Consider the following 27,053-nt stretch of genomic DNA (forward strand, 5'->3'; position numbering starts at 1 on the left):
TTCTGTTTTTGATCTAGTATATACATTAAAACCAAACCAAAAAATGTCAGTATCACAAACACCTCTGAGAGCAGCCCCAGCATACAGCTCATCAAGGTTTGCCCTCTCCATAAAAGCCAATTTTCACTAAGCAGCATATTAGAGCATGGGGGGACTAAAATTATTACATCTAACTGAAGACAGAATAAATTTAGATGGGAAGAATTTATTGGATTATTATGTTCAGGGAATAGAAGCTACACACCTCTAGCAAAGCCATGAGATTCTTAATGAAGATGAGACTAGTTAAGTCTTGGTTCTACACCTCATCCCAATTATTATAATCAAATTGATTTTTTCCCCTTTCTCCCCTCTGCCTTTTAAAACAAAATCCACGCCAACTTTCATACTGTAAGAAGGCAACTGTAACTTGAATAACACAAACCACATCCCTACGAGCTAGGGTATGAGCTATGTGCTTGCATGCTATATTTGAAAAGACACATCTGAAAATTCATGTTCATTTCCGAGGCATAAAAGCCACTTGTGATGCCAGTACCAAGTAAACAGAAGAGAACTGTCCCTATTTCACTGATATGTATCATATATATCAATATGCATGCATTTCTCAAACACTGCCTATCTTTTTCTCTGCCTAGTAGCAATGCTACTGTAACAAGTGATATCTAAATACACTTTTGGGGAAAGATAAAAGTTCCATTATATGACAAGGAATATTATGTCTAACAGAGAGATTATAATAATCATAAGTGAAAAGAAGATGTTTGATCCTGCTTATGCTGAAAGTTTTTAAAATTTATAAAAAAAAAAATCTTTTAAATGAATTTTATCCTCAGGAAAATGATTAAAACAAGAAAAGCCTTGAGATGTCAGCTGGTGACATGTTTTTCTTCTTTATCTTTCTTTTTTGTTGTTGTTGCTGTGAAAAAAATCTGAGAGAATACAGCAAAGTGCATCATTAACTTCTTATTAATTTCATAATACAAAGGCAATTCAGTTAAAATAGTGGTGCTGCAACTTTAAATTACAGAACTAGCTTGGTATTTAATGAGAGATTTAGCACAGCAGGGTTTCTGTTAAATTAAGTTGTGCCTTCACATCACAGTGGGAAAACAGGTGTATATTGGTTTAGAATTATGGAAATGTTGACTAATTCCAAGGCTTGTAATCAAACAGCAAGGCACCCTGCAATATTTTCTTCCAAGATTCTGCATTAATCATTTATGTCTGGTCTTATTTTCTTCATGTCCACTAAAAGGGTGCAGCTCAAAGAAGCACATAAAGCGTTCGTGTTTTCATGTCTCTGTTACGGATGAGGTCCACACAGACAGCAGATACAGAAACAGAGCACTGCAGGCTTTGCTCAAATACCCACCTAAATTAAGCTGAACATGCAGAAGGGGGATAGGTTTCACTCTACAAAAGCACTTTTTTGGCTTCGTGAGTATCGATCCCCAACCTGCTTACTGAGCAACACGGAGCAGGTCTGCATTTAAGAAATGGAGAGGCAGAGACTGGAGATAACCTGGCTGCAATCATTTAATGCACACAGTGCAGGGCCAGACGTATCCCTCTCCCCAGGCCTGCAGCAGGATGGGTGATACCTACATGCAGGCAAGGTGCAGCTGCTGTGGCATCCCTGCTCTTGTATCTGCCCTAATTCTGTAGCTCAAACCAGTAAAGCACTTGCTTGTGCCCCTGATTTTTTTTTTTTTCCTGGGCTATTCAGGGATGCTTCTTATCTGACGTATGGTTGTATATCAGGAAAAGCTGAAGGCACATCTTCTGTTTCCAAATATACCTTCTTATTGTACCTCCCACATAGCACATCTTGTTTACTGGAAGCAAGCTGATGCCTGAATAAACCTGATCCAAATTCATTCCTTGTAACCCCAACAGACAATTGCTTCCATTTGCTCTGAAAGAGACTGTTTCGCACACGGGCTATCCACTACCAATCCCTGCTAGCTCAGGGAAAGCTGCTTAGTGGGCCAGATCTAACAGCATGGAAATTGCTGAAATTCATAGGAGGAGAATCCTGCACAAGGGAAGTGTTTTCTGCATGTGTGCCACAACTTTAAAACACACATAAATGAAGATATTTTGGGAATATCCTGATGCAGCATTAACAGTATCACAATATATGCTGAATGTCAGCCTACAACATGTGCAAAATACAGAATCTGTTATATAATACATGTACATGTCGAATTGTTCCTGAAGTAATGAATCTGTATTTGAGTTGGTTCTCTTTATTAGAGATGTGTCTTTAAGAAGAAGGTATAAAAATTTATCTCCAAGTAAAATCTTAACATCCCTGGCAGTATCAGGAGAAATTTTAAAGCCCAGGCCCCAGTGTCATGGGAATGCAATTTTCACATTTCCTTAAAAGAAAAGTTTGCAGCCTCGTGTTCAGGATGGAAAAACAGAGCTTGAAAAGAAACATTTTAAATGACACAGAGCTAGAGGCAGCATTGGAAAAAAAAGGTTATATTTTTGAGCTTTATTTAAAAAAACATAAAAAAGGTGCAGTAACCTCTTTAACTGCTGCATGCTCCTCAGCTATAAAGAACCAGAGGAGAAAATGATGCCCTGCTCAAGTCAGATGCTATGCAGAGCTGAGCCAGCTTTGCCACCCATACATGGGTATCTCAGGGAAAGGAGGCTGCCCCTCTGAGTCACCCGTGGATTTATCCAAGACCTCTAAAAACAGAGCTGCCAACTTGTGGGGCTCAGGTAAGAAAAGAGGAGCACCAGCAGCTCGGGACCACCTCCGCTGGAGTGTCCATCCCACCCAGCCAGTCTGCATGGCCACTCGACTGAAAGCCTGTTGGAGATGACTTGTGTTTGGAGAGCAGTTATACAATGAGCTGGGTTAACTTCAACGTTAGCTGAATTGAGTTTGGGAGTGTTCAGCTAAGGGCTTGGCATTTTCTAGCAGTGGGGATGGGAACCAACAAGTGGAGCTGCAGAGCCAGAGGATGCTGTGATTCAACCCGAGCTCCAAGGAGGTCTCAAAGGCACTTTCCCTGAGGGGTCCCTCAGTACCTTCTTTTCTCTGTGAGGACAGCACATCATCCCAAACATCCTTAAAAGCTGAACCTGCCACTTCGACTATTGACATTTACCCTTGCAATGGCCAGATGCTGGAAAAATTTACTCGAATCTGAAGTTGCACAATTGTTCTTTGATTTTCCTCTAAGCTGGCTGCTCTCTGCAGATTTCCTCCCACCCCGTCCAGCATTTCCACTTGCAAATGACAGAGAAATCCCATTCTACCTCTGCGAATGAGCAGGGCTCATGGGGAACTATCCAACATACTTCTCCTCATTGGTCATTTCCATGACAGATGAGGTGACTTTCCTAATAGCAGTTACATAAAGTGGGCCAGACAGACGTGACTTTTTTTCAAACAGGTAGTGTCCAATATCACATACAGCATGCAGGAGCTAAAGAAGATATTGGCCATATATCTGTCGGTCCAACCATTATTCTATTTATTTATAACAATGACGTATATTTATTTTTTTTGTGTGTAACCATACAAGCCATACATATATTGGAACATTTGCCCTACATCAAGAGGGAATATATCCCTATCCCTTATATTTTTCCATTTCAATCCCCAAAGTATTTGGCTACAACCAGCAGAACAAATGAAAACATTAGAACAAGAAGACTTCAGAGTTAAGTCATGCAATTACCAGCGATATCCTTCGCTCCAGACCCGTAACTCAAGTCTGAACCACCACAGGATAACAAGCTACAGTTTGTAGGATTAGCCCAGCAACACAAGCGCAACTGTTTTAAGCACCGGTGGGATGTATCAGTGGGAGCAGGGTGCTGAGCAGTGGCGGTGGCAGGGAGCAGGATGGCTCTGTGCAGGCAGCGATGTGGTGCTGTGCTCTGTGGTCCCCTGATGTGCAGCCATCACGATAATGCAGGCAGTTGTTTAGAAACCATGTCTACAAAGGCTGCATTTAATGAAGTTGGCTGTATTTTGTCTTTTCCTCTTCTCTCCCTTTTGAAACTAGAGTCCCCAGTGGTGCAGTGTTTTTCTGCCATATGTTTCCCCCCCCCGCTTCTGTAAAAAAAATAAAATTGGATCTACCTTGCACTTCAGTAACTGCCTCTAGTCAGCAGGAATCAGCACTATTTCCAGCCAAGGGACTTTCTACAGAAGAGCAACTGCCTTTGGAGATAATGCCATTGCTACAGGACTGGCACTGTTACAGGACAGGCCATCCGGCTTGTCACCCTCCCAAGAGACCAAGGTCATTTAGGGCACTAAGCAGCATCTCAAGCAAAAGGGCTATTTTCTGGCAATGAAATAATTAGGATCAAAAAGTAAATGTACTCACCCCAGGTAAAGTTTTAATATTGTGCAGTGCATTCTGTGCCTCAAGAGCAGCTTTTCTTGTATAAAATGTTACGAAACAACAACCTATAGAGAGAAATGAAAAGCTTTCAGAAATTAGTGAGTATGATTTGTGAGAGTACAATAGGGAGGCAGAAAAAACTGGTTGAACAACACGTTATGAAAGCTGAAAATGTGAATTACCATGAGGCTGCCTGAATGACATGAATAAAAGAAAGCTTGTATGGTTTAAAATAAAAAGTCACCCCCTGTGCATTGCATCTATAGCACACCTACATTGTTAGTGAACTGTAATCACTTAGAAATTAAGTTAACTAAAATCCAATTGGCTTTGTACGGTGTAAATAAGGTTATATTTTTCTGAAGGCTCCCCATTACACTTTGAATATAAGCACCATTGCAAGCTCAAACCAGCAGGAATTCATTCTTGAATCCCAGGCAGAAAATCAGGACCTCATTTAAAGGGCCTTATATGTAACGTTTGCTTTGCCTATATGCAAAGAGCTAAGGTTTGCTCCCCCCTTTCTGAAACCTGCTAAGACTGGAGGTAGGACGCCCATCTCAGCTGCAAGAGGGAAAACAAACTGCAGGAGAATTTGCCACAGGTGGGATAGTGGAGGCGGCTGGTGGCTGGCTGCACCATGTGAGGCTGTGCTCACCCTGCACCTGCCTAACCACCTTTAGTTTCGGTACAGCAGCTTCAGTTGCCATAATCCCTCATTTTCCCATTGGCAGCATGGTGCAACTGAGCATATGTGGGATCAGACACAGGTTGCTGCTTCCCATTGCAAACGCAGCCAGTCCTGCAGCACACGCAGCCCAGGCAGCTCAACACCCACCCAAGGTGAGGCCAGGACTCAGGGACAGCTATAACATCTCGGTGCGGGACAAAGGAAAAAAAAAAAAAAAAGAAAAAGGGACCAGGAGCTGAGCTGCTTCAGTCTGTAATGACTCTCAGGCTGTGTCCCACTGCATGTTTTCCAGCAATGAAGTCTGTGAGGTTGCTGCTTCTAGGCATGCACGGGGCATGGAGAGAGCTTTCTGCAGGAGGACCTCATATCCCCATTCCAGGTGGGGTCCTCTACATGATAACCCAGTTTGTAACTTCAACCTGACTTCCAGCCAGAGAGAAAACACTTTGAGAGCATCACTGCAGCACTGGGTGCATAACGCAAGGAAAATTACCCCTGAAACAGCTCCCACCCAGCACAGTGTCAGTGTTATAGGCACGCTCACAAAGCCTAACCTGCTGCTGCTCTGTCCATATGGGAAAGGGGTTGGGGCTGAATGCAGCCCTAGTGCTGTGGACGTGGGCAGCCCCTGCTTTGGAGCTATGTCACCCTAAGAAGTGGCACCCAAACTGCTCTGGAGCTCTGTGGTCAGGGGGTTTGGTGACTCAACCAGTACGGGGACAGTCTGCTGGGAGGCCAAAGTGAATGCTGAGGTAAAAACCTACTTCACAGCAAACAAAACAACGGCGATTTTACTGCCGAATCAGCAAACAATTCTATTGTCTTAATCCTTGGCAGAGATTTGTTGCAGCTCCAGGGAAATGCCAAAACCAAACAGTTAGTAGAAGAAACCTCAGCTCCCGAGCCTCAGCGCTGGCCTTCCTGCTCCCTTGGAGCGTGACACAGGCCAGACACTCTGTCCTTTGCTTGCAGTGGCTCCCTAGTGCTTCCCAAGGTGAAACACCACGTCACCCCTGGCGTGCCAGCTTTTATTCAGCCTCTCAGCCTTGTCGTAGCAGTAAAGGGGACCGAGGACAAAGCATGCACAGGAGGACACAAGCAAGGAAGAGTCTTTAGTGGCCGCATGGAGCGGGTTCACACCACATGGTGGAAGGGCTCCATCCAGAATCCCCCCTCTGCTGCCTCCTGCTTGGCTCCAGCTGTGCACTGCTCCGTGAACGCTCCCTCTGGCTTTGCAGCAGGGCTGGTGACAACCATTACCTTTACAACAAGCAAAGGTAATCATGTATTCCCAGCTGGAATACGGCGAGTTTATCCCTTAACAGAAAAGCACTTGCAGGCAGCATAATACACAGGCACGAAGGTAATGCTGACTTAACACAGCTGGGAGAAACACTTCTCGTAGTGCCAACAGATTCCTTAAAATTTCACAGTTCACGAAAGAGAAGGTTTGATAATTATTTCAGTGAGCTGAACATTGTTCGATAGGGATGGCTATTACAGACAGCCACAGCCTGTTAGGGTTTGTGCTTCCTGTGAGTGCTTCTAAATCTTCTATTCCACTGGTAAACTCTGCAAATTTTAATTATTCGAATCCAGAGTTAAAATCGGAAACGAATGAGAGTTTGTGACATTAAGTAGCTCAACTTTGAGAAAACAGCATGGCATATTTCTGTCCTGCCAGCTGGTTCCAAAGTCTATCATCTCCTACTACTGCCTCTGTATTTGTTTCATTAGCTGTTTAGTATACAGCTTTTTAACCAGGAGAGAGGATTCTGAGGAAAAAATACCAAGTAATAGTCATGACCTTTCAATTGTGATGTCCTTACCATGGGTCTGAAGAGTTTCGTTTTGGATTTGGACTCTGTGGGCTTATTCTCATAAGATGTTTGGAAGCTTTGGGTTCATCATTCTTGGCACCACTTGAAAGAACTGCCGCTGAAAGATGAATACCCCATGAAATACCCTTTAACTAGTCGTTTTTGGGGAGCAATTGTGTAAGAGAGAAAAATGTCTCTGGGAATGAAGACTGGGAGAAAACACAGCAGGAAACACATGTTTCCAGCAGGTTAGCATCCTGAGATGGTGCCTTTTAACCCCACAGATTGACACATCTGAAAATATACACAGATAAAATCATTATCTGTACTAATTTTGCTTGCATCTTATTAAAGAAATACAACAAAATGATGGTTTGCCTTGCTTTGGGGAGAGCATGGACACAATCTGTGGACTCTTGATTCTGAAGCTCTCTGACAAAGAGGTTGGGGCTGGACTGAAGAAAAAAGAAAATATGAAAATCCAGACCAGGAGCGGCGAACATGCACACAGTCCCAGAGGAAATGCTAGAGCTTAGCCTATGGAGGTGCTCACTGCCAAGGTACACACACCGCTGCAGCTCCAAAAACCCAGCTTTGAAGATGCCTTAAGTGTAAAATCCCTTTGGCTCAGGACCACGTGCCACAGGAGAAAATACGGAGTTCAGTTGTTTCTGCAGAAATACTGGAAGGGAAGAGTGCTGCATAAAAAGACAGGGCTCATGTGTGCTGTTGGGCTGGTAGCTGGGCCCTGCTCAAGAACAGCTAGGAAGCAACTTTTCTGTTCCACTTTCCCTAAGAAAATGCAATATTACCATAGTCAAATCAGTGACACCACTGGACAATAAAAAGTATATTTCCTAAGAGAAAAGAAAAAAAACAACACACCTTCTTCTCTTCAGCTCCCTGCACATATAATCATGGTTTCATCATCAGCAGACACGACAGCAGCTTGAACCCCAGCTAAACCTTTCTGACATCCAAATACCCAAAAGCCTGACAGTGATAACCTTCTCCCCTCCTATTCAGGACTACTTATAAGGCAGATTGACTTGTGGACATGGTTCTGCCTATTCTCAGTCAGCCCAGTTTAGCTCTGATTTAACTTTGTGTGGACTAGCTTCTTCTTGACTGAAGGAATGGGAGCTCATGCCTCCAAAACAGCAAATCCCCTTTGTTTTTGTACACTGGTTGTGGTCTAGTTGGATTTACTCGAGCACACTTTACTCTCTATTTACTCCAGCATACGACATCTCTGCTCTGTACCTAGAAAAAATACTGAATGAATCATACGGATCCCTACAGTCCCTTAAGGACATCGGCAACAACTTTGTGGCTATTCTGCCAGATGCTTGAACAGACTGAATGAAAGCTGCCACCCTGCACTGTACAGCATCTGGTAGCAGCAAACAGGGGACCTGAGAAACAACGCAGTGAGCAGCCCTACTTCTCAGTGCTTCTGGTGATCAAATGCTGCAGTGTAGACACTACAATGCTCAACTTCAACACCTCATTAAAAAAAAAAAAAGGAAAAAGATCTCTTATCTCAGCTTGTTTTGTCTTTTTTTTTTTTTTTTTTTTTTTTTTTTCCCAAAGGAAATTTAGTGCCAGAAAAAGACCTTGAGGTCCCAGCCATTGGGAGAGAGTTGACACATTCAATTCTCCATGACACATCCAATTCACAAGCCCCTGCTCAGGCTGCCAAAGGCACCAATTAGCACCACTGGTGGTGATTTTCTTTCTTTTTTTCTTTTCTTTTTATTTTTTTTTTCAACAGCAACCTTTTTAGCAAGACACCAATGGGGGCAAACAACCTCACATATGGCTGTAAACAGCTTTACTTGAGTCACTGTCAAAGATGGCACCAACGGATTGCATGGGGATTGTGCAGCCCCGGCTTCACTAAAACAACTGTTTAGAAGTTAGGGATGGAAATAAGAAAGCAAACAGCAAGGACACTCACAATACCACATTCACCTTTGATTTTCTGCTGACAGCAAAATTGGGCTTCTGAAGGATGTTTGTGCACATTGTGGAATTAAGATAAAAAACAAAGCTTTCACCAGGAAACTTCAGAAAATGCCAGTGAGCTATTTTCAGGGAGCTGTTGGTGACCTCCTGCAAGAGGACTTCTCCTTCTGTGTGACTTTTTCATTGAACTAGGCATTAGTGAAACACTTGTCCCCATCCACCCAGCAGTGTCGACACACAGAGCTGTGCCAGTGCCTTCATGGGATACCAGAATGGGTTGGGTTGAACGGGACTTCAAAGCCCACCCAGTTCCATTCAGAATTGGATTATGTATGTTGTGGCAGGGAACATAAATGCATACAAATCAGGTTTATAGCATCAAGACTATTTCATGTCATTACCAGCTAATGTGTCCCTAAAGAAACCAGCCCTGCATGCTGGGATGTGAGTTGAGCTCTAATGGTCTGGGCTTGCAAGTAGATGAATCCCAGAATGGTTTGGGTTGGAAGGGATCTCAGAGCCCACTCAGTGCCACCCCGTGCCATGGGCAGGGACATCTCCCACCAGCCCAGGCTGCCCAAAGCCCCATCCAGCCTGGCCTTGGGCACTGCCAGGGATGGGGCAGCCACAGTTCCTTTGGGCAGCCTGTCCCAGTGCCTCAGCACCCTCAGAGTAAAGAATTCCTCCCTAATGTCTAATCTAAATCTCTCCTCTTTCACTTTAAAGCCATTCCCTTGTCCTATCACTGCACTCCCTGATAAACAGCCTCTCCTCTTCGTTAGGTTGCAAGCTCCAGCGCAGACACCGCTAGGAGCTCATCCACGTCAGTATTTTTATCGCTTTCTCCCAATTCAAGCACAGACTAATTACTCCACGAGAACTGTTTACATCCCTAATTTTGAGCAGCAAACAAAAGGAAGCTCTCCTCCGCTCGGAGATGTGGTGGGCGCGCTCCTTGCTGGCTTTTAACAGCACTGGAATCTGTGTAAGAGGCTTAATCTCTCAGCCAGGATTTCATGCTTGAATGAATACGGCAACCTCCATCTTGCTTCGGGTGTGAAAACGCTCCTTACAGCTCCCAACACTGAATATACGGTTCCTAGTTTAAAGTTACCAGCAATTATACGTGTGCATCCATATGAGAAAACCCTCAGCCACGGATGGGGATTAAGAGCTGCTGTTGTACGTGGTGCTCTGTGCTTCTGATTTGCTTGAAGAAAAACCTGCTGCAATTTCTTGAAAATTTAACTTTGGGGAGTTGAAAGAGAAAAGATACAGGTGAAAAAAAAAAAAAAAAGAAAAAAAAGAAACAAAAAAAACAACAACTCATATTCTTTGGTCTGATTTATGAGTTTTTATAGTTTTCAACTGTCAAAATTTGTCAGTTTGGATCTCTGCTGCATTGTGCATATTATCACCTGCCGCCAGTATCTGAACCCTAACCATAGGGTATAGAAATACAAGAGCTTATCAGTGCGTCTGCAAAGCCTGTGACAACTTAAAAGTATGAAATTTGCTTTACCTTCCAGACTAATAAAATAAACACTTCAAAACAGCTATAATGATTATCTGATGATTGAACTCTGTATTCTTTTAGCACGTAATGGAATCCTGGCAGACAAATTCAATTCAAAATACATTCACATTCAGGACATCAACAAAGTCATCATGTTGTGAATTGAAAATTCCTTTAAAGGCTGCGTTTGAATTCTAAGGGGCTGACAGATCAAGGGACTGAAGGCCCTGGAAGGCTAAATGAGTGAAGTCCCGCTATGTTTCTTTCTTTCTGTGAATGAAGCTCACTTTTGTGTGTGCATTTGCAAGCAGAACAGGTGCTGGCTTCATACAAGCTTGGAATCTCAATTGGGACAGTAGCTTCTTGTCAATCCCGCACAGTTCAAGCTAGTTTAAGTGAAGGAGGATTTCTTTTTCTTTTTTTCCACCCCCTCCAAATGTTCCTCTCCCGATTTTCACATTGCTCTTCCACGACCAGAATTTAAGCATTACACCACGATTTAACAGGGCTGCATTTCTAAAGGGTCTCTTGCATTCCAGATGTTCATCCCAATGCTGAAAGACGTGCTCGGTAAATCACAAGCAGCTGCCTGAGCAGCATGATTTGCAGCCAAACACACCATGACCCACACTGTCATTTTCCAAAAGGCAACAGAGACATCAAAAATCCTCGCCCACCAAAGCCACTGAAAAGACCTATTGCTGCAGGAGCTCAGGTGCAGTTGGGCAACAAGCGTCTTTACATTCATTAATTTTGGTCAGCTCAATGGAAGCCTTGTCCGGTATTTATTCTGTATTATGGGTTTTAGCACAATTAGCTAACCAGAGTGAAAGACACCATTCTACTATTAGGAGAAGTGTTTCAAGCCTTAGAGATTCTGGTTTGGTGACTCCATACAAAAACTGAGAAAAAGATGAGCTGGCTGAATAGCAAATACAGACATTCCTGACAAAGGAAAGCAAAGCCTTTCCAGAAATAAAACTCTAACTGTTTCTGCAATTCCACTGAACAGAAAAAGAAGGTGGCTAAGGCAGAGGGAGGCATTTTTGATTCCTACCTGCACCATCCTCTTGCTCTATTGTACAGGGAGTCACTGAAGAGCACGATGGCAATGCTTCACTCCTGAAGCAATCCCAGATAGAATTGCCATACGCTGCAGAAATCAACCTTTAACGATGCCGCCTCCCAATTAGCTCAGGTTTGCTAATAGTTTGATATAATTGGCACCCTGATGGAAACTGTATTACCAATCCTGTCACCAGCCAGGAACCCGAAACGCCACTCTAATGACAGCACATATTAGAGCAATGCCACTTCTAATATTAATACGTTAGCCACAGGTAGGCTGGGGCTCATGCACCAGAAGGATTCACAAACAGGACATGCCAAATTCCACCCCGGGCTCTATTTTTTCATCTGGTTATAGCATCCAGGGTGGCAATAGACCAGCCCCAGCGTGCCCCGAACCGCCCCTGTCGCATTATAGCACAACTGCTGCAGGCCTGGAGGAGCCCTGTAAATGGCCAATGAAAAATGATCCCACAGAGCTCAATTTTTTCAGCCCGTGCCTCGCAAGTTATGACGGCCTTTCTGTTAATTGGCCACAAGTCCTAGTTTGCTGTCAGCCTTCAGCTGCACCGGGGAGCTCTTTTGGAGGAGTCGTACTCTGTCATTCCTGTACCCTTGTGAATACAAATGCTCTCTATAAATGTCCTTTGCCTACAAAATGGAAGTATTTTTTTTTTTCTATTCTTTTTTTTTTTTTTTTGACCTAGATTAAATTTGCTGAATTTTCAAGCCTTTTGGGAAAGCAGCGAAGAACTAATATGCACCGGTTTGTGTGCCACACCACTTCCCTGCCCATTATCATGTAAATTTTGACTAAAGTGCGACACAGATAGAAGAGATATCACGGGCAAAATTGCCAGAATCTGCTTTTCTTGCTCTCTGAAATAAGCCACTTATATTAAACAGTTTTAAGTGTCTAATAGCTGTAAAAGTATCGGAAGAATTTCAATGTCCATTTTTCATATAGGACAACGACAGCTGTTAGCAAATTCCTGAGCTCTCTCGCTGCCTGCGTAATGACTGGGAAGCGAGCGACCAGCACGCCGACACGGCACGTTGGGGCTCTCTGGTTTCCTTCTGAAGGACAGGGCCAACTTCCACATCTGCAGCTTGGGAATGCTCATTCCAACTCTGTAGTAGATAGTGATAAAGGAGGGGGAGGAAGCGGATTCAGGATTGGATTATATATGTTGTGGCAGGGTAAATAAACGCATACAAATCAGGTTTATAGAATCAAGACTATTTCATGTCATTACCAGCTAATGTGTCCCTAAAGAAACCAGCCCTGCATGCTGGGATGTGAGTTGAGCTCTAATGGTCTGGGCTTGCAAGTAGATGAATCCCAGAATGGTTTGGGTTGGAAGGGACCTCAAAGCCCACTCAGTGCCACCCCGTGCCATGGGCTTCCCAAGCATTCATCCCACCAGCCCAGGCTGCCCAAAGCCCCATCCAGCCTGGCCTTGGGCACTGCCAGGGATGGGGCAGCCACAGCTCCTCTGGGCAGCCTGGGCCAGGGCCTCATCACCCTCTGAATGAATAATTTCTTCCTAATGCCTACTCTAAATCTCCCCTCTTTTAGTTTAAAACCACTCCCACTTGTCCTGTCATTACACTTCCTGACAAAGCATCCCTCCCCAGCTTTCCTGTGGGACATCTTTGAGTACTATGAGGTCTTCCTGAAGCCTCCACTTCTCTAAGCTAAATAACCCCAACTCCTTCAGTCTGTCTTCATAGCAGAGGTCTTCCAGCCCTCTGACCATCTTTGCAGTCCTCCTCTGGGCCCACTCTAACAGATCTGAGATTTCCAAACATAAACTCGGGAAATGCTGTGGAGATTGGTGAGTGGTTGGTGGCATTGTACCCACACATCAGCATGGCATCAACACCCGATCTGCTCTGTGAAATAGCCGGGTGCTGGAAGCACCACCAGCCTGGCCTGGACTCTTCCTCCTCTACCACCCTTGCAAGCACCCAGCAAGTGTGCAATCCTTGGAGAGACATTTCTTGTTCAGTCCCATGAGGAAGAAGGCTGTCTGCCAACGCCACAGAAAATCAGAGCCATTGCTCAGTGCCTTTTCTTCAGTTCACATTTTGTCCATTTACACTTCTAAATCTTGAAGATCGAACATAATTGGGATCACATACATCTGTACATACTGTTTACAAAAAAAAAAAAAAAAAGTCTGCTTATAATAAAAACTTCTTGTCAGAGCTTTTGGAAAATAAAAATCTAAGTAAGTAGGACAGCAGGGGAGAGGCCAAGGAGACAACGGTCCAGTCTCCAGTTCTGTGATGGGTCTGCCTTGGGAATCTGTACTCCCAACTGGTAAAGTACAGAAAACAATATATATAGGATAAACAAGAAATATTTTTGTTTTAATTGGAAATTGTTCTAAGTAAGGCCTGTCAATATCTGTGTATAAGGTATTACAAAGAAATTTGGTGGGGATATTTACATGAAGCTACGACACAAACAATCACTTATTTCTCATGCTGCTTTTTTTTTTTTTTCCCCTTTATCTCTTCTTTTCTCCTTTTCCTTCATATTCTCACACTAACTGTCCTTAATGTTAAATTCACATTCTCCTCCTCTCATATAAACCCTTACTTGTTTCCTCCCAGCAGCTGGTCACTGTTTCCTTTTTCTCCTTCCCCAGGTAACAACTATTGATTTAAAATTACTGGCTTTGAAATGCATTAACATCTTCAGCCACTGTGCAAGTGAACTCCTAAGTTTGTCTATATGCTAAAAGTGTCTTTGGATATAGTACAAAAAGAGGATTCAGAGTGCAGATGCTAAAAAACACGGAAATTAAAAATTAAGATGTCCTCCCTTTATTAATACATTCTTACAGCAGATATCTAGAGTGACACTGTATTTCAATTCAAAAAGACTCTGCAAAGATCATGTTTATAGAAATCAATGTAGACAGGAACACATCTTTCTCAAATGACATTTCAAAAGCCCTACACTCTCTGGCCCTTATATTCACTGGTAGGAAATCAAACTTCATAGTCCATACCCACTGTATTTCCATGTATTTCCATACCCCATGGAAATACATGGATTTCCATGTATTTCTTTAATTAGAATGCTCAAGAAAGATCACTAAAGAGTGGTTTTCCCAATAAGACTTCCAGATCAATGCTGTGATTTAACCTCTAATTTTACTGTGACTCATAGGAAGCCATCCATCTACTAGTTCGGCTGTGATGCAAGTCTAGTGAAAATATTGAGAATAGCATAGCTTTATCAAACAATCCCTTTAAAATCTTCAAACCTCTGAGTATCTAGAGAGTTAATTGCAATTTATAAGACTACATTGTCATTACAAAAACCTATACTATGCATTTGAAATTATTTTCACTGGTTAAGTGCCAATGACATCCTGGGCTGCATTAGGCAGAGCATTGCCAGCAGGTTGAGGGAGGTGATCCTTGTCATCTGCTTGGCAGTGCTGAGACACATCTGGGGTGCCGGGCTCCCTGGTACAAGAGAGACATGGACATACTGGAGAGAGGCCATCAAGATGATGGAGTGGAGCACCACTCCAATGAGGACAGGCTGAGAAAGTTGGGACTGTCCAGCTGGGAAAGAGAGGAAGGATCTTACCAATGTGCATACACAGATGAAGCGGCGAGTAAAGAAGATGGTGCCGGGATCTTCTTAGTGGTGCCCAGTGAAATTCAAGAAAATGCAAGAAATTTTGAAGAAATTCCATTTAAGCATAACGATAAACTTTTTTAATGTTTAGGTTAATCAAAAAACTGGCATAGGTTGCGCAGAGAGGTTGTGAGTCTACATTCTTGGAGATATTCAAAACCTGCCTGGATATGGCCCTGAGCAACCTGCTGTAGGCAACCCTGCTTTGAGCAAGGGGGTTGGATGAGGTAAAGCCCAGAGGTCCCTTCTGACCTCTGCCTGTCTGTGATTCCGTGAAATGACAATGAAGGAATTTAAGTGGCTTTTTCACAATACCCTACTAACACAATACAACTCCTTCAGAAATATATTGCAAGCTTATTTAACTTCAGCAAACAACATCAGTAAAATTGCTGTTTTATTGTTGTACTCATCAGTTGGGAACTAGCTCTCATTCACTAGCAAATTTTACACACAAGACAAGTTTTTTCATGGCAATAACACAGGGACTACTCTATTCTTTACAAACATTCAAATTTCAGCATGGTCCTTGTTGCCACAGACACACAAGACTGTAAGAACATCTAGTATCACATCTTGTTTTCAGTAATATAACAAGAAATTTATGAGTTCAGAAGCATTAGGATGCATTTTTAAGTTACAGTTCATCCAGTCCTGTTGTATCTGTTACATCATGAAGTTTTGTTTAAATTCAGTGCACACCTCCAGTATTATGAGACCACCTAACCCACAGCACAGACAGCTCTGAAACCCTGCACTTGTGTCTTCTAAAGATGATTTAGGTAAGGCCAAATCTAGCAATACAAAGAGAAATGGTCCAGAGAGAAAGAGTTAGAAAAGAAGACACAGAGTAGAAAGATTATTGGTGACACTTAATGCAAAAACATTTAAAATGAAACAACACAAATAATCAATCTTATTCTTTACCCAGAAACTTGTTAAGAAGACAGTGGATGGGTTGGTTTCAACACTTGTTTGGATTTGGAAGTTTTCTTTACCATTTTTGCAACAGAATCTAAACCTGACCTTGGATAATTCATTTCTAGGAATAGAGTGTTGAAGTTCTTCTGAAAATAACGTTCAATGCCCATCTGAATCTTCAGATGCTTAAATGCTTTTGAACAATCTGGCCTTTAATCTCCCTGTGCCCCAGCTTCTCCTTGTAAAATGGAAAGAATAAAATGTCCTGAGCTCAAAGAAATGCTGTGAAGAAACCATATAAAAAGAGAGAGAGAGAAAAAAAAGAGGTGAAAAGATACTGCAATAATAATGATGAGAACACTGCTTGCAAGTGCAGCTTCTAACTAACCATCTACAGTCTGGCATGTTTCCTCCAAAAGTTTGCTTATAGGAAATGGAAGAAATCAATAGAAGACAGTCAAGTTGGTGTTAGGGGAACTTCAGCAGTTTGGAAAGAAATTCTAGCTTAAATATTGCCCTACAGTGAGTTTCATTCAACAGAGACCTATTCTCCCCCAACACCATCTAACCCTGTATCTTACTGCATTCGCATAAACCACTTAATAGGGGCTCCAATCTCTGCTGGTCAAAGACCTTCCAAAACCTCCACTTGGAGCTATGACTTGTTACAATATACACACTATTTTCAGGGAGCTAATTTTCATCCTTTTGAAAACCTGTTTTCTTAAAAACGTGTAACTCTTCCCATCTTTATAACTCAGTTAAGTTATAATCCATTGTCTAAGTCATACTTCCTGTGCTGTTTGCCCAAGATGCTTGCAATTCTTTCTTGACTTCAACTTTATAAATGCTTACGTATCTCATATTGATTCACAGACTTTCACAGTTTGACTCTCACAGGGTCAGAGCACATGTCAAATCTTTCCCACATTGTGTACACCTTCAAGCAGCGTTTCATCTAAGGAGCTTCACTTTCACTGAACTTGTTAGCAGTGACACATTTATTCCCCAATTAAGATTTTTTTTTTTATATAACAGCAAGAAAAGAAAAGAAACAGAAGAAATTTCTGGCAACTCTTCTATCTTTCTAGTTGGTTGAAACAATTTTATGCAGATGAAGATGCAACTCTACAGAGCCTTTGAACTTTAAGCAGCATCTTTACTTGGCTTTGAACTCTCAACAGGGCCCATGATCTTTCAAAGCAATATATTCTGCCTGTGGAAGCTTCAAACAAGGGGAAAAAGGCATGGTTAGAAAAAAATGCAAATTTTTTTTTTCCTTTTTTTTTTTTTTAAATACTTGATGCTTCTGGAAATAAATAAATAAAAAAACCACAACTGAGTGGTATCTGAAGAAGTGTATGCGGCACTCAAGTGTTTCCCTAATTAATTGTTTAGATGAGTGCTAAAATAAATGCAGCAGCAGCAAAGATAAACAAACCACTTTAGTAATAAAGCCATATATTTGTGCAGACACACAAAAATAAATGACAGCTCTTAATGAGCACAAGCAATGAGAACGAAGAACACACTTCATGTGGGGTATCGATGCTTGGAAAGCTCAAGCTCAAAGATATTTGAGAGGTATCTGGCAACAGCCTCCTGGCCCAACTCATGTTTGTTCCTTGTACAGCACGGAGGCTGATGCGGCACCTAGATTTGCACAGACTAATGGTGTAAGAATAAAAAGCGTGCTGTAGAAGAATAACAGCTCCTGCTTCATCTTGCCTAGGCAGCCTCATAGGAACAAGAAAAGCACTTGTGGTGAGAGGGGTTGTTATCCCGGTTTATGGTTGTTATTATTTATTTTTGTCTGATGATTAACTAACATGAAATCAATGAAGGGAGATGCAGAGTACGTGTGTAATGCATATGCTTCCAGAATGAGAAAGAAAAGCTATGACGATTCATACAGTCTTTTCTTGTGACTGGAAATGAACTAATGAAGGGGAAAAGTGTTATCTTACAGATCTAGGAAAGCACGTCTCAGAGAGGACAGCATTAGACTTCCAAATGTAATTATTCCAAAGTTTCCTCTGGTCCTACCTGTACACTTCCAAGAATCAGGATTCCCATAATTCTCCCAGAAGACTGTTTAACAAGCTCACAAGTGCTCATTCTAAAGGCACTATTCATGGTAAGCACTCTCACCCTTGCTTAGTTTCACCTTGCTGTTTACTTCTTGAATCTTCCTAAACAACATGACTACTTTGCAATCTTTGTATAAATGACTCAGTAACCAAGCAAAACAGTTAAAACCCATGTGTTGTAAAATAAATATGATATCCCCATAGAAACCATACTACCAGCTATGTATGATTTGGAAAACTGGTTAAAAATCTATTCACTGATATTTAATACCTATCAAGGGAAGGGAATATTGAGTGTGGTGGATGACCCATGGGTCACATCTTAAGTCCTCTAATTAATACCACATCAGAGAAGTCCAAACAAGATGGTACCAAGATACACAGACTCTATGGCTCTCCAAAGACCTATATCTCAGATGTGGCATTTAATCAGATCAAGATTTAAAATAAATCTCTAGCAGCCTGTTTCCAAGTTATGACAAGAGAAGTACTTGGCTAGAAAGGTAAAGGCTGTATAAAATGATTGGCAACTGCTCAAGACAAGAAGAGAAAGGAGCAGAATGATTGGCAACTTAATCAGAAGGAGAAAGAAAAGTAGAGAAAAGGAACAAAAGGAGTTCCTAAACAGCTATGTGTTGGCTCCTGCGGCTGTCAAAGGTGGCCTTGAGCAGGCAGTGGCAGGAGGGCTTACACTGAAGCTTGTCTGAAAAGTAGATGAAACTATTCAGCGTTCCTTGGCATCAATAGCGTGTGGAGCCTGAATGTACCTAATCGTGTTTGGGGTAGCACAATTCTGTACAGTGTTCTCCACAGGTCACCGCAGCAGCCACAGGAACACGTCCAAGGAAATATCACGGATGTGCAGCTTAGGGTGCTTTGCAACCAAAAATTCATAGAACTTTAGAGCAAAGTCCACAGTCTTATCTGAAAGCCTCTGCTCCTTCTCTGACAAGAGGCTCTTTCTTTTAATCAGTGTTCATTTTGCATGAAGACCAACCTAAAGCATCAAAACATTTTGGTAGCAGTAACCTTTGTTTAATGTTACAGTGTGCCCTTGTCTTTTATTCAACATGTTATTATCTCTTAAAGTATCTATGTTAAGAAAACCAATGCAAACTTCTCCTGAAGGAGAACTGAGGAAGGGTGTGGTAGAAGTTATCTTGTCAAATGAGCTTTGCAACTACCAGTTTTTACCAGGAACAAACATTGCTTGCTCTTTTCAAAGAAAATACACCCTAGCCCATGGCTGGCTTACATTTATCCCCAGAGTGCAGTAGGTCAACAGAGAAACTGCAAAATTATGTCCTAGAAATGTGAAGTTTCTTTCCCCGAATGAGACGGGGCATGGGGAAATAAGGAGATTCTTGGAGGGAAGTCCTGGTAAGACTGGGATCCGTGTCTTGTGTAATGTGTTGGCTCCTGGTAAGCATTATTAAGGCAAATCTAAAGATACTGCCAAGCAATTCAAAATCCTCGATCAGACTGCAGCATTAATCACTCTTGCATTTTGTATGCAAGAAGAATAAACCTTAATGTGTAGCAAAATTATGTCTGAACCTGCATATTGCAAGTTTTCGCTATAATGCATATCATAAGCTTTGACACAGAGATAACTAAGCGATTACTTGTCAACCTCCTCTCATTCCATCAGTCTTAAAAGATAGGATAAAAAAAGCTTTTCATGTGCAACAGCAGGCTTCAGATTAGTCCTGCGGAGTTATCAAAAATGTGGAACTAAATATCAGACAAGCCCAATTTAAAATGATGAAACACTTTTGAATTCTAAAACAATTAGGCTGATTTACAACACACAGCCTGATACGCTGTAGGTTTCAATACTTTCTTTTGCTTTTTAAAAGGGGGAACGTATTTTTCATGCTACCCTTAAATTAGTGTATCAAGATTTTTTTTCTCCTGAATAATATTCAAGAGCAACTCTTATACCTCCTTATACCTCCGTTTGTGGAAGGTTCACATTTCAAAAGGCAAGACACACAGAGAAGTGAGTTACAGACCCAGCAAAGGCAACCCCCCCTGGCTACAGACAGCTAAAGAACAGTATCATTTCTTTTTTTTTAACATGGCTTTTCATTCATACCGTGGTACCAATTTACTAAGTTTTCATTCTTAGGTCCCTCATTTCTTTTGGTAAATTCTGGGGTGCTATGAAGATTACTCAGGTGAGGCTTGCAATTTTCTCCTTTATTCTTCATGATGCTTATTCCTAGAAAACACATGCATCTTGACTACTCCTGATCCTACTGGTGCTGAGATTTAAACAAACACTGACACTGACAATGCAGCTCTGGTTGATCATGTTACTAAAAAGTCACCCGCATTTCAATATCCATTTGATTATAACCTGTGTTTTAAGAGACACAGAAGACTGAAGAAACTCTGCTTTCAGTTACAAGACAATGCTTGTGATGGCAAAAATTGCTTAAAGCCTACACTATAGGATGTTTGGGCTCCTTTATCACAGAATACTGGAATTTAGAGGATAAAAGACAAAACAAAAGGTTCAGGGCATTCACAACACTTTTAAGGCTTTCACTTTTGCAACACACATGGACAATGGACTTTAAATGTAAGTTCTGTTTCTCTATACTTAAGGGTATTAATATTTTAGTATGACTGCATCTGTGAATGAAGACATTCAAAAAGCCATTATGTTTTCAACTTAAGTTAATAATAAGGCTATTTTTCCACCCACTCTCTGGCACAGCCGTAATGTTCTTGGCCTCAAGTGGGAGGCAATGTGGAACAAGGATTAGCAAGATGGATGATATACAACATACAGTGCCAGTTCACATAAAATATTACTAGATTGGAAATGACTGTTTACTGTCTCAGTGATTACATGACCACTTTTTTTCCTTCCAAGTAACATACAGTATGTGGAGCTCCTCTATGCCAATAAAGCTTAGTGCGTAGCACCTGGGTAATGACAAATTAATTTTTGAGCTAAGCCTGATGATGGGGTCAGCCAAAATCTTAGGCTGAGTTTATCCCCAGTACTATTTTACATGGGAGAAAACGCATCCCTCATACTCATCAGTATTAGCACGAAACTGGGATTATAAAACAACCAACAAAAAATAAATAAAGAGGGGAGACCAAAATACCCCAAAAATGCAAGGACTGTGTGTGTTTACAGTACAATAATAAAACATGATTTTATTGGCGGGGGGAAGGGATGGGAATAGTATCCCATGGTCCACTTCCAAACAAAATTGGACAAAACATTTAGGAATGCAGTAAACGGAACAATTATGGATTTGGCAGACAACAGACTGGATGAGCTAGAAGGTCTTTTTTTCAATTCAGATAGCTTTCCAAACCTGGGACCTTTGCATCCTGGAAGAGAAGATCTTTTGCCTCATCTAGAAAGCCAACTCTCTTGATCAAGATTGTAGCAGCCCAGCCGCAAGCAGATGGGGCTGGGGGGCAGAGGGCTAAGCCCTGTTTCAGGAAGGCTTAAGGCTTCAGCAGGTAACATCATATCTCCAACCATTGAGACATGGTTACCTCGACACAGTGATCCTCTTACTGAAATACACTTTGTAACCATGCCCATTTCACTGAGGCCTCGTAAAACCGGTATTTCCAAGTTTTATGTCCTGTCCAGGCATAAAATTTCTTTTACCATGAAGTCAACACAAGTAGTTTGAATTATGAGTGCTCAATAGTTCCCATCACTTAGACTTCTGGCCACAGCCATAGCCAAAATATCAGCAATACTTCAGAGTTGAAAAATGTTTTCTTTAATAATTTTAGTGAGAGAGCACTTTCACTTGAAAGAGAAACAGAAGTGTTTCAAAAGGGCAAAACTGTCTCATCCCTAAGCAGAGCTCTTCTGAAAGGGCTGTTTGCAGAATCCAGACACTGCTGTTTTCATGTAATAGTTTTATTGATTTAATAAAACGTATAAACAGGCTGATATGCTTATCATGCCAGCTGTAGATGATCTATATTCACTGAGATACCTATTCCTACAAAAACAGTCTCACTGAAATTAATCTTCATGTGCACTCCTCCTTCTCCCATAAGCAAAGATCTAGGCGCTTCGAAAGGCACATTAGCTACTTCAATAAATAAGATGAGCAATTCTTGGTTTTCTTAACCACCCAGGGCCTAAGTGGATGATCTCTTTACATGCCCTGGATGACAAAAAAGACATTAAGTATTGGAATTTTTCCTGTTGAGTAGCCCAGTGAAGGAGAGCCAAGTTTTCAGTCTTGCTTTAGTTGTCATTTCCAGAGCATCAGAGTTTCCATGATCAGCACATCCCACATTCAGGTCATCAAAGCCTCAGCATTGCACACCCCAGACTTTTTTTCAGGGAGTCGTTCCAATGCTGTGATCAACTACCCGAAGTTTGAAAGTCTGCTCCTCTGACATGCTCAATTTGGCAGCTGTAGGAGAAGGGCTGTTAGATGAGAAAAAAACGGCACAAGTAGGCACATTCCCTTCTCCTACTCATTCTCTAATGATCTTTGTGTTATTTTCTTTGAAATCTTATTTAAAATTTCAGCCTTTAACAGTAAGATCAGCAAGAACAGATCCTTGCTTCAATAAGGATGCACAAAGCCCTTTTTGTTGAGGAGAAGGGTCCCAAACTCCGGCGTCTGCGCTCTGCAGCTTTCGCAGCAGGCATGCTTTCAATCCATCTTGTTCGTTTGTGCCGTCAGTGTTTCAGGACAAAGATCATTTTAACAATCTGTTTGCAGAGCATATTGTACAATCTGTTAAGTGCATCTGCAATATGTACAGGAAATGGTACTAAGAGCACGTGGACAAGGCTGGAGCCCCCAATTTTGGGTCTCAGCATGGACCCTGACACACAGTGGAGGAGGCTGAGCTTCTGACTTGCTGCATGCATACAATGCCTCACAGGCACCCTCATCAAAGTCCAAACCCTGTCAAAATTCCCAATAAAATAGTAAAATTTTGTCAAAATGGTCAAATAGTGAAAATTCCCTAAAAAAAAAAAAAAAAAACAAAAACCCACCACCATAATGCATTCTATTTCAAGGGAGGTATTGGAAAGTTAAAACCATGACCACACCAATGGCACTACGGTGCCAAATTACCTTTTGCATTATCCTCCTTAGATGCAAACTAAAGCTATGAAACTTAGGGGGAAAGAGGAATAGTTCATGCCAGATGCTACCTAATGAACACCCAATCATAAATGCTACAAACAAACGTATGAAAATTCCCTACGCTCTTTTCTAAACAGATTGTTCCCAAAAATCACGTCTGACCACAACAGTAATAATGTTTCTCATCCGTACTAAATATTTATCATGCTTTTGTTTTTAAGCCAGTGAGCACTTCTGACATTTGATGCACCACACATTGCACTCGCACTCCTTGCAGCACAGATTGTTATTCTCCTGCTTTACATGCTGATTTCTCTTTTGTGAACTGAGACATTGAATATTTTCATGGGGGAAAAAACAGATCAATGATTTTTTAAGAGAGCTAAACAATTCCGTTTAATGAACATCAGTTGACATGGGCAATTACACTTTTTTCACACACACATACAAAAAAAAACAAAACCACAAAAACAAAGAGGAGATTGTAACTCCTTTGAATGGCATGTGCCCTACTGATTGTAGCAGAATGTCAACTGCATGCATAAACAGGGGTGGGTGAAGTTCAGGAGTGAAATGCGCATCAGTAGAATGTAAGACGCGTAGGTTAATAAAAACTTTTGCCATTTGATTCGGCCAACAAGAAATAAAGTAGCTTTAGAAACTGTTCCACCGCTTCCCAATTTGCATAGAAGAGTGGTTCAAAACTATTTTTATTCGTTTTGCTGAATGAGCAGAGGATAAAAGATTTTTTTTTTCCTGAGATTTCACGTATTCACTTTTTAAAGAGTGCATATGAAAGGAAAATTAAATAACTTCAAACATAAAGGAGATGCATACCTCAATATTTGCGCCATTAGAAAATATTTGGCAAAAATACCCAGTATATCATGTTTTCTCCTTAATGGTTAAAACATAAGAGCAGCATAGGAAAACTGTGAATGTCTTTATCACTGCCTCGAAGCACCTCTCTGGGTATGTCACTCTGTGTTTCCATGCGTCTGAGCTTCCCATTTATATAATGTGAATATGTTAACATGGCTTATTTGCATTTCTGCTTTTATGTAGGAAGTCACACAAAATACCCTCCCGAATGTCACCGTGGCATCTTTGTATAATGCAGGAGTGAAAATCCTGTGTTAACGGCAGCATTAAAAACACCAGCAGCATTACTGAACAAAACCCCTCTGCCATCCAGATCCATTCCTGCTCACATTAGCCAGGGACCACGCCGACCACCCCAACCCACTCCTGATGTTCATATCCTGTGGGCTTCTTTTGTACATATACACGTGGGCTTCTTTTCAGGTACATATACGCTGGGTTTCTTTTTGTTGTCGCTCCTGCAGCCGTCATCCACGCCAGCTACGCTCGAACTGGCAAGGCCACTTGCTCATGCCAAAAATCACGCCTCATTAAGACACTTGGAAAACCATCTGTAAGAGGAATCTCCATAAACAGCCCTCTTAAAAGGCTGGGTGATTACATGTCCTATACATACACTGCTATTTGTTCTTACCTTCAAGCCTGTTCCTATTCAGCAAAGCAGTGCAGAATATTCTTCAACTTTAATCACTTGCTGAAGTCGTCAGGGCTGTGTGCTTAGTTGAACAGGGGTCTTTATGAACCAAATATTATTCTTAGTAATAAGGAGACCTGGCAATACACTAGATGGAGCATTTGATAGTAAGTAACATTAATTCAATTAAATCCTCTTACAGCATATGCTCTCCAGCTAATGTAGTTTACAGTGAAATTTTCTCCTGCACTCATTTAAATATAATTGCTGCACTTATCTTGTCATGAGGAAATTTCTGAAGGTTACTTGTACTGTGCATGTGTAAACCTATAAGCTGTGCTGACCTTTAGTTGTGAGATTTTTTTGAACTACTTAGACTGCAGCATCTAAAATAATAATGATAATGATAATAATAATAATTCCCCACTTTCACACGGCACCTTTTAACTCAATAAATACCCGCGTGAGAACTAGCAACTAACAGAGCACAGAAAGGCATGCCAGCAGCTCAGGGCTGGAAAGGAAAGGTAACACCTGGAAATGTGGAGAATGTAAGGGCTGGGGGATGACACGCACTAAAAGCAGAATATTGGTACAGCATTTTGTTCAATTCTGAAAAAGATGAAGGGGTGTGTTATTGAGATAATTTCATATTTACCTCTCACACAAGAACTGGTATTACTAAGAACAATGGGGCATGTCTGCATCGTGCTGCAAACAAGTACCTCGTCCTTTCTGAACCAGAGAAGAAGCTACCTGGTTCCGACGTGAGCCCAGGTATTGCCAAAACAACAGTCAGGGGTTAGTGGCACTTCCATGTGTTTTCCTGCAGGTCTGCCCCTCATATTCACATGTGTTTTTCTGCAGAACTCCCCTTCATATACTGGAGAACAGTCAAGATGATTCACAAAACTGGAAGGTGGTATCAGTCCAAAAAAAAAAAAACCAGAAAAAAACACCACCATAAAACAACCAAACAACCCACAAAAAGCAAAAAAAAAAACGCACCTCAACTCTGAAGCAAAGCAAGACTTGAGTGTGCACAAATATCCATAACTATACTGTCTTGAGAGCTTAATGAAATATTCAAAGGACAGACACAGAGATAGGAAGAGAAGACTGCTGAGTGTGATAGAAGCAAGCATATTGGAAAGCCCCACATATACACAGTGAAAATTTCAGGCCCTTTTCTATGACAAACCTTCCTCTTAAGTGCTCTGTGCCCAAGTTCTGGTACTGCAAAAGGAAACCTTGCTTAGTTTTTACACCTCTGTAAATGTAGCCACATGGATGTATGTAAGGATAAAAGACATTTGATATAACCATGCCTATCTGATCATCAAGGCTCATCAAAACTTGCTTTATGCAGTATTACATAAAAAGAGGGATTGAATTATCTCACTCTCCCCATTTCCATTTTCTTGCTCCAACCCAACACCTACTGCATGAAGAACCATCAAGGGATTTTGTATAGTTCTTATGGCACGTACCAGCTGATGTCAAGGGAGAACACAGGACAGCTAAGTATTTGAAAACACGTAAATCAAGCACAGATAGAAGAGGCTCTCAGTCAGGAGCAACATTTTCCTTTCCACAGATAGTTCCCCCCACCATGGTGAAGTGAATTAAAATTGACACCCAGAAAAATCTAACTGAGCCAGAGACAACACACCACTTTGCACTATAGAAGCTGAAGCCCCAGCAGAATTACTCAGGTTAATACAGTCCATTTTTAATCTACAATGATTTTATATCCCATGATCTGCAAACAAAAAAAGGAAGCCTATTGTTTTAATTGAGGGGGACGTGGGAAGAGCGGGAGCCAGAGCCTATGTGTGTGCTACACGCTCATTTTCTGACAGCAGTCCTCACCAGAGCTGCTTAATACGTGACCAAACCAATGCAGAGCTCACCTGGGCACTGCTAACATAACGAAATCTTTGTGTCGAAAGAGCTCAGGGATTCGAGCACTGAAAATGAAGGCAGCGGATTTGATTCAGGCACAGGCAGAATGTTGTTGTCTGCCTGCTCCAAGTCACTCAACAATTTGGGGAAAAGTCCCCACAGCCCTCTGTATCTTATTTTTTTGCCAGCTGGTATAAACAGAGTGATGATATTTGTCTCCCTTTGCAAAACACTCGAGAAGTGCAGCTGAAGCAGTGGTGCGTTGCTGCTCCTTACGGTGCTCATCCTCACAGCCATGAAGTTGCAGGCAGTACCTTATATTAATCTACTCCCTATTGCAGTACAGCTCCCTAAAATTGCAATTGAAAGCATGACATCTTGAGCTACTAGGATGGTTTAATTGTCGCTTG

General features: G+C 41.6%; 1 protein-coding gene across 19 annotated transcripts in view; it reads right to left on the reverse strand.

Moving 5' to 3' along the window:
* The window catches only part of CELF2 (CUGBP Elav-like family member 2), a 560,320-nt gene that overhangs the window by 95,305 nt on the left and 437,962 nt on the right, over positions 1-27,053 (reverse strand). For all 19 annotated transcript variants that reach the window (XM_084506670.1, XM_084506664.1, XM_084506666.1 and 16 more), the window contains one exon: positions 4,362-4,444. In XM_084506670.1, coding sequence (XP_084362796.1) covers positions 4,362-4,444 — 83 coding nt within the window. The remainder of the gene's footprint in view (positions 1-4,361; positions 4,445-27,053) is intronic.

Source organism: Aythya ferina (assembly GCF_964211825.1).
Source record: "Aythya ferina genome assembly, chromosome: 1".
Lineage (NCBI taxonomy): Eukaryota > Metazoa > Chordata > Aves > Anseriformes > Anatidae > Aythya > Aythya ferina.